We start from the raw sequence: 8,786 nt of genomic DNA, 5'->3' as shown, positions 1-8,786 counted from the left end.
AATAGTACATCCCTCTAAATGGGAGTTAAGTTGTGAGAGTTTATGTGCACTGGTTTTTGGACCTATGAGTAGTATTTCTGTTTTATCGGAGTTTAACAATAGAAAGTTGCAGCTCATCCAGTCTTTTATCTCTCTAATGCACTGAGTTAATTTGGACACTGTGGTTATTTCATCTGGTTTTGATGAGATATATAACTGTGTGTCATCAGCATAACAATGGAAACTAATCCCATGTCTTCTAATAATGTTCCCTAATGGAAGCATGTATATAGAGAAAAGCATCTTAAAGGATCTTAAAAAAAACAAAAGATCACCCAGGTACTGTGGCACGAGACCATTAAGTGCTTTATAGGTTAGTAACAGTATTTTATAGTCAATGTGAAACTTGACTGCATGATAGACAATGCAATGGGGATAAGATGGGGGTGATGTGTGTTGTAGCGTGAGTTAGAGAACGTATAGGGAAATCTTGGTTCTAGATCTTCAGCACATGATGTGGTGAGATGAAGCGATTCATGTAGATGTACAGAGGAGGAGCCAAATCTGCTGTTAGATGGAAAGATTTGATCAAATTAGGTTATAGAGAGAGAAAAGACATCAGAGCTTCACACACCTGCTGAGAACATCAAGATGAATCGTGTGTTTCTGGTCCTGGGCTTCGTCCTGATCATGGCGCTCTACTCAGACGCTCAGGGTGAGTTTATTACACAATTTATTTATGTACAATAAGATACAATTAATTATATAGTAGAACTAAAAATAGTTTGTATACACAGACACAATGGATTTGATATATGATGTGACATACAGCTAAGTGCAGTGACCCATACTCAGAATTTGTTCTCTGCATTTAAACCATCCAAAGTGCACACACAGCCGTGAACACACACCCGGAGCATTGGCCAGCCGCGGAGTAGTTGGGGGGGTTCGGCGCCTTGCTCAAGGGCACCTTAGTCGTGGCCGGCCCGAGACTCAAACCCACAACCTTAGGGTTAGGAGTCAAACTCTCTAACCATTAGGCCACGACTGTCCCATATACATATATAGTAGAACTAAAAAATAGTTTGTATACAGACACACAATTTATTGAGATGGATTTGATGTAGTTACATCAAATTTAGATTTTGTTATCATTAAATGAAGGATTAATTAATTTTTCTGATGTTTATTTTATTGTAAGTTTTGATTAAATTAGACTGAAACACCTGATCTGTCTCTCACTCACTAGAAGCTATAAAAGCCATTGGAGAAGTCGAGCCTTGCTGTTTCAACTTCTTCAATGGACATATTCCTCGCACACACATCCAGGAGATTAAACCGACAGGCTCACACTGTCCACAGCAAGGATTCATGTGAGTATCTGACAATCACTGTTTTATTACATGATTTATTATATCAATTTCTAAATGAGATGAGAGTAAAGGAAATTGTACTGATGTGTGTGTGTTTGTGTGTTTCAGTGTTACTACCTCTAAATATCCCAATCTGTGTGTTAGTGAAGTCGTCGTCAATGGCTGAACACCTTAAGGCTTCAACTAAGATCACACTGCAAGACACACACACACACACACACACACACACACACACAAACACACACACACACACACACACACACACACACACACACACACACACACACACACACACACTTATTTACTAAAGTTTAAGCTTAGCCACTTCTTCACCGCATTTATGAACCATTTATTATGATGCTTAATGTTGTTATTGTTGCTTAATGCAGTGCAGATTCAAATAAAGTTATCATTGCACCACTGAGTGAACTGCATGATTTATTAACACAAAGATTTTAATTTATGAACAGAAAAATTGTATTGTACTGTATTGTGGGTTATTGTCTAAAGATTCACTGACACAACATTTTTTTTATTGATTAAATGATGAATTTATGATTTTGTAGAGAAATCTTGCTTCTAGATCTTCAGTAGAGAGAAGGATGGGGTGAGATGTACAGATGTACAGAGGCAGGGACAAGTCAGTCTTTAGGTAATCATTTTTATAATATCATGCAGTAAAAGCAGATTTAATCAGATTTGGGGTAAAGTCTTTTTCAATATAGGGAAGAGGGGCTCAGTTGGACAAGGTGAAGGGGCACCGATATGGGGTAGAAAGGGTTATTTGGATGGGGTAGAGGATCTTGTTGCATATATTACAAAGCAGCAATGCAATTGTCCTACATGTGAATAATGTGTAAAACGTAACATGTGAAGTTCATCGGTTTTCCATATTAAAATCTTTATCATATCATTATCATCATCTACTTTTTCTCTAATTGTTAGTAGTAACAGTAAGAGGTTCATTTCTGAAACTAAAGAACTAAAAGGAACTTTATGTATGAATGAATGCAATTTATTTTATTGAGTTTAATCTTTAATCTCACCAGCTACATATAAAGTAGTTGAAATGAATTGAAAGCCTTTTGACTTCCTTTTAACTCAAGTTACTATCTTGTAGATAAATCTTAGTTACAGATCTCAAGTAAATGCTTGTATTGCTGGAGTGGAAAATGTGGTTAAGTTGGGCAGAATAGGCAAACTATTTGGTACCTAAAGTAGTAAAGGCTATCACAGGAAGCAGAGCACTTTCTTGCAGAGTTAGCTAACTAGACACATGAAATGACTCATGCAGCCTAAGTTCTCTAGTCTGTGGTTTCGAAATGACGATCAAATAATAATAATCTGTTCAATTCTGTTCATTTCTGTAAGAACACATTAAAAAATTATATAACAAAAAGCAGCATCAGTGAGATCAGACTCTGATGTTCAGGATGTTGAGGAGACGCCAGTTCCAGTTCATTCCAAAGGTGTCCGGTGAGGTTGAGTTATGGCTCTGTACAGGACACTTTACTCCAACCTTCACCTCCACACCATCATGGAGCTCAGGGGCTCAGGGTTTGAGTCTCTTAGTTCCAGTGTAGGGACATTGTAAAGCTACAGCACACAGAAACATCCAATACAGTTTTAAACAGTCTGATGATGATCTAAATGCCAGTGTAATGGCCGGGGTGCACTTACTTTTGGACATATAGTATATATATTTAATGTTTGTCCATATGTGTCTGAACTAACAGTTACTTGATATTCATTTCTTGTTTAGGGAACTGTTGTATAAAAGCAATAACACACTCACAGATGTGCGAGATGTGTGTATAGAGAATAACTTAACTTTCTTAAATGTTGCTTAATTAACAAAACCATTATATGCTGTGTTTGAGCTTTTGAGAGTTTGTCCTGGTTTCGCCAGTAAAACCACCCAGTATTTAGTTTAATGCCCTGTATTAATTAATCTGTTGATCTCAAATTTTTGGAAAAGATATCTTTTGGAAACCAAAAAGTTTCTCTTTCCTTCTTACACAGTAATGTACAGCGCATAAACATGAACCTACAGTGACTTACAGAGTCCTGTGACTGAGGGCGAAGGTGCACCGTATCAAGAGATCAGTGTAACTGTATGGTGAGAAAGAAACTGTTGCTCAAGGAGAGCTCTGTGAAAGCGCAACCATGGTTATTAAATATGTGGTTTTTGGTTTGTTTCTAAGTGCTTTGTGTGAAACCTTACACAAACTCAAACACGCCTTAACTAACACCATGTCTACAGTGAAATGTGGTGGTGGTGGAGGCATCATGCACACCATTCACATTTTTAAAAACCAACAAATAAAAATAATGAATTCATGAATAATGCATGATCCCCAAAGCAAAAGTGCAGCAAAACCGATGAGCAGTGTGACAGAGAAGATTGTGTTAGATTAGTTTGCATTTAATCTTAAACATTTAGCTGCAATCTCTTACACTTCTGCAGAAGTTTAGACGATGTGAGATATTTCCATTTATCCTCTTCACTTTATCTGTAAGGCTGAGACCAGAAAATGTAAGAACAAATGTCATTTCTGCTGATGTCACGACGCGGGGTAAGGAAGCGGACCCAAACACAGGATAGCGAAACAAAACGGTTTAATAACAAAGGAAACACTAAACATGACACGGACTAAAGACAGGACAATACAACAGTAGATTCCGCGCTGCAATCGGCAACGCGGCACACTTAAATACAAAAGACAATCAGATACAATTAGGGACGGGGTGGAAACAGGGAGGAACAGACGAGGGCAGGGCAGACATGTGACGAGGAACATGAACAAACAATTGCACGTGGCCAAAGTCCGGGCTGAGTCATGACAGCTGAGTTGAGTCAATACCCAGAGCTTGTGAACGTAGGTCATGTTTGGACTGTAGACTTACCTGTAAAACGACTGCTTCAGCTTTTAGCTCAACCACTCTACACCATAACAGACTGGTACAAAGTCTGTATAACTCTCCATCCTTTCATCCATCCATCCATTGATCCATCCATCCATCCATTCATTCATTTATTCATCCATCCATCCATCCATCCATCCATCCATCCAACTCTTGCTTAACTCCACCCTTAACAGAGACATTTAAACTCCTCTTTTTCAGGCAGAACCTTTAACCTTTACCCCAAAGCTAACAGTATAATTATAATATTTATCAATATAATTTCTTATAACATGTTTGTAGAAGGCACTTTATTTATGTTAATTTTACATGTCGCCACATTGGCTGATAAAAAAAACCAAACAGTTTGACAAATTGACAAAAACAAATTTAACAGAATCTGGTGGCTGGTTATAATATTTTTTTAATATAGCCTGAAGGTCCTTCAGTGAAGGAATAAGATGCTGAAACAAACATAATTTTTCATCAACAGAGTGATTGGATTAACCATCAATCCAAATAAAATTATATTAAATGAAATCCCAAAGAACAACGCAATAAATTTGACTTCCTCAGTTCTAATTAACGATAAACTCCCTGGATGCCGATTGTACCAGATAATGATTTCACCGATATTGTAAGACATTTCCTCTCCATAATAGCACCATTTTGCAACATACAGGTTCAAATAGAGTTTGTTTTTTTTTCATAAGAGCTGCTGCTAGATAGCTATCATTAACCCCACAACTACTGTGGTGTTGCTTAGCTAACTAACTAAAATGCAAAGCACTTTGAATGACCTCTGTGTATGAAATGTGCTATACAAATAAACTTGCCTTATCTTGCCTAGCTAGATCGTTAGCTATGTGAAGCTCACTATGTTTAGCCCCAGTGACTAGTTTCCCTAGCTAACAAGCTTTCATGGTGATGACAGCAGTTCATAGAATGACTGATATTGTTAATGGTATTAACTTCACCTGTTATCTTGATGACACACAGCTCTAAGTCAGATGTGAGTCACCATCTTAATAAGATTGAAGACTGTGTGAGACATCAGACAGTGGATGCTTACTAACTTCCGCCTGCTTAACTTAACGTTCTTTCATTAGGACCACACAAGCAGCCAGAAGTAAGCTTTCTGATTACAGAGTAACTCTGGATTGTTTTTCTGTGCAGCAGCGAAAGACCTTTAAAACTAACATAAATAATATCACAAGGGTGACATTCTTTCATCTCAGAAATATTGCTAAGATAAGAAATATGATGTCATTACATGATGCAGAAACACTAGTTCATGCATTTATTACCTCTAGGTTGGATTATTGTAATTCTTTACTGTCTGGATCAGGGGGTCGGCAACTTGCGGCTCCTTCGTCACTCTGCTGTGACTCCCTGTACATTTGGAAAATAAATTTTGAATTTATGGTTAGCACGTTCACCTCACACCTCCAGGGTTGGGGGTTCGATTCCCACCTCCGCCTTGTGTGTGTGGAGTTTGCATGTTTTCCCCCGTGCCTCGGGGGTTTCCTCCGGGTACTCCGGTTTCCTCCCCCGGTCCAAAGACATGCATGGTAGGTTGATTGGCATCTCTGGAAAATTGTCCGTAGTGTGTGATTGCGTGAGTGAATGAGAGTTTGTGTGTGCCCTGCGATGGGTTGGCACTCCATCCAGGGTGTATCCTGCCTCGATGCCCGAGGATGCCAGAGATAGGCACAGGCTCCCCGTGACCCGAGGTAGTTCGGATAAACGGTAGAAAAATGAATGAATGAACTGAATTGATTTAATAAAATAAAGTTTGTTCAACTCAGTTTTGTAACATATTTATCACTGTAATACATTATTTTTTGTAATGAAGATGCCTGGAAAGTAAGATGTATCCAGTTATTATAATTATTCCTGCCTTCATGAATATGTGAGAATTTAATATACAAGACAATATACTCTAATATACACACTTTGATTTTTCAGCATGGCACAAAACACATGATGAAGGTGTGGAACACAATGGGGAAGTTAACCAGTCCATCAGGCATCCGATGGTGGAGGGGTTTATTAATGAAACTAACCTTAATAAATAGCTGTTAAACCGCAGCATGAAAACACAAACATACTGCACAAGATAACAGACTGAATATGAAGAGCAGGTTATGAATATGAATGAACGTTGCAGGTGAACACACAGACAACATGACCTACTGTAAATAGTGTTAATAATTATGGGAACAATGCAGATATGTGAGGAATCAGTGAGATGTGATGAGCTCATGTGGTATGAGGGCTGGTGTGATATGTTATTCTTGTCATTCTGGGGAAAAAAACGGTATTTATTTTTGAGACAGAAATGTAAATCTTTATAATTCATGCAAATTTATGCTCTGTATCATTTTTATTTTATTTGGTCAGTTTCGAGTTATTAGTGTGTAATTTTCTGCACTGATAAAAATATTACTCTAGCGCGTGTGTGTGTGTGGCGCCCCCTACTGTACACTCACTAAGCAGAGTTAGGTTACTTATAGTTTCTAGACTTAATATATTCCTTAACTGTTTCTTCCAGTACAATAAATAGTTTGTTCTTGTGACATGTTGGGGATGATGGGTAATTTAGTTCAGTGCCCCTAAACAATTAAGCTGCCATGTCACACTTCACACATGGGGAGAACATGCAAACTCCACACACACACACAAGGCGGAGGCAGGAATCGAACCCCCAACCCTGGAGGTGTGAGGCGAACATGCTAGGCAAGGCAAGGCAAGTTTATTTGTATAGCACATTTCATACACGGAGGCCATTCAAAGTGCTTTACATAGAAATTAGAAAACAATTTATACGATAGAAAAAAATATATATGTAGAAATAAGACACACGATAAAATTATAATAATAACAAAGAACAATTAAAGGGGTCGAAGTCAAAGTCACCACTAGGGGATGACCCAGAAACAAGCTTCAATTCAACTTTAAAGTTGAATTGTGATTTTAATAAAAACAGTTTACAATATTTTAAAAAGAATAAAACAGGAGTAAAAGTGATTTGGATAAAAAGTGCAGTCTGTGTGAAGCAGCACAGCGCTCATTCAGTAAATGCAGAATTAAACAGATGTGTTGTTAATCTTGATTTAAAAGCGTCTACTGTGGAAGCACATCTGATCTCTTCTGGAAGCTGATTCCAGCTATAAGTGGCATAATAACTAAATGCTGATGCACCTTGTTTTGAGTGAACCCTTGGTATCTCTAACTGACCTGATCCTAATGATCTTAGTAGTCTGCTTGGTTTATATTCAATTAGCATATCTGTCATGTATTTCGGTCCTAAGCCATGAAGTGATTTATAAACGAGTAACAATACTTTAAAATCTATTCTAAATGTAACTGGAAGCCAGTGTAAGGACCTGAGGACTGGAGTGATGTGCTCAGATTTTTTGGTTCTGGTCAGAATTCTGGCAGCAGCGTTCTGTATGAGCTGCAGCTGTCTAATGGTCTTTTTGGGGATCTCAGTAAGGAGTCCATTGCAATAATCCACCCTGCTGGTGATGAAAGCATGAACAAGCTTTTCTAAGTCCTGTCTTGAGACAAAACATCTAATTCTGGCTATATTTCTGAGACGGTAGTACGCTGATTTGCTTATCGCTTTCACATGACTACTGAAATTAAGGTCAGACTCTAAAATTACACCAAGATTTCTGACTTTATTTTGTGTCTTTAGACCCCTAGAGTCAAGGTGTGTGTTAACCTTGAGAGTTTCATCTTTATTTCAGATTACAATGACTTTTGTCTTTGTTTAACTGGAGGAAGTTTTGATGCATCCAACTGTTAATTTCATCAATGCACTTACATAGAGAGTCAATGGGGCTGTAGTCATTAGGGGACAGGGCTAAGTATATCTGGGTGTCATCTGCATAGCTCTGGTAAGCAATTTGGTTCTTTTTCATTATTTGACCAATTGGGAGCATATACAAATTAAAGAGAAGCGGTGTATTTGCAGACGTTTTAGCGTGAGTTAGAGAACGTACAGTATAGCGGCAACCTATAACCGCTGAGAGGCGAAGTAGCAGGAAGAAGCATTGCTGACGCGTTCCACTTGTTTCTTGATCACATTTATTGAATGCAAGATATACATGTTGTACAGACTGACGAAAACACTAACTCAAACAAAAAAGCATACAATGATGCAAAACACTAGACACAATTGTTGACTAATTATGTTGAAGTCTATATGAAAGCCACATTAAAATACATCAATAAAGTTTTACGGTCAACAGAAAGTAAGCTTTCCCTCTTACTTCCCCCCTCTTCCCATACACACTGACAAACAGGAAATGGAGTGAGATTTATACACTTGAACCCCAATAAAGCACCATGACCCAGAAATGCATTCCAAAAAGATACAAAATAAAAGTCAAGCATAAAGTGCACTTACATTCCAGCCCCTGATTATTACCCAGTAAATCTGTAATAATCATCAAATATAATTAAGAATAAATACAAACATTTACACTGCAGTATGGCACATAAATTCTCATTAAGTATTTT

At 37.9% G+C, this 8,786-nt stretch overlaps 1 protein-coding gene across 2 annotated transcripts; it reads left to right on the top strand.

The window, feature by feature from the left end:
* Positions 1 to 562: 562 nt before the first annotated feature.
* On the top strand, positions 563 to 1,776 carry LOC113656597 (C-C motif chemokine 5-like). 2 transcript variants are annotated; one of them, XM_027167912.2, is made up of 3 exons: positions 563 to 694; positions 1,229 to 1,352; positions 1,461 to 1,776. In XM_027167912.2, exons 1-3 carry the CDS (start codon positions 631 to 633, stop codon positions 1,516 to 1,518), a joined length of 246 nt encoding a protein of 81 aa, XP_027023713.2. In that variant the 5' UTR covers positions 563 to 630; the 3' UTR covers positions 1,519 to 1,776. The 2 variants fall into 2 exon arrangements, with proteins under 2 accessions (XP_027023713.2, XP_047658525.1); XM_047802569.1 differs by having other exon boundaries at positions 572 to 694; positions 1,232 to 1,352.
* Positions 1,777 to 8,786: the final 7,010 nt, after the last annotated feature.

The sequence above is a fragment of the Tachysurus fulvidraco genome, chromosome 17 (genome assembly GCF_022655615.1).
Source record: "Tachysurus fulvidraco isolate hzauxx_2018 chromosome 17, HZAU_PFXX_2.0, whole genome shotgun sequence".
In the NCBI taxonomy this organism is placed as follows: Eukaryota; Metazoa; Chordata; class Actinopteri; order Siluriformes; family Bagridae; genus Tachysurus; species Tachysurus fulvidraco.
This window is presented reverse-complemented; position numbering and strand designations above follow the sequence as displayed.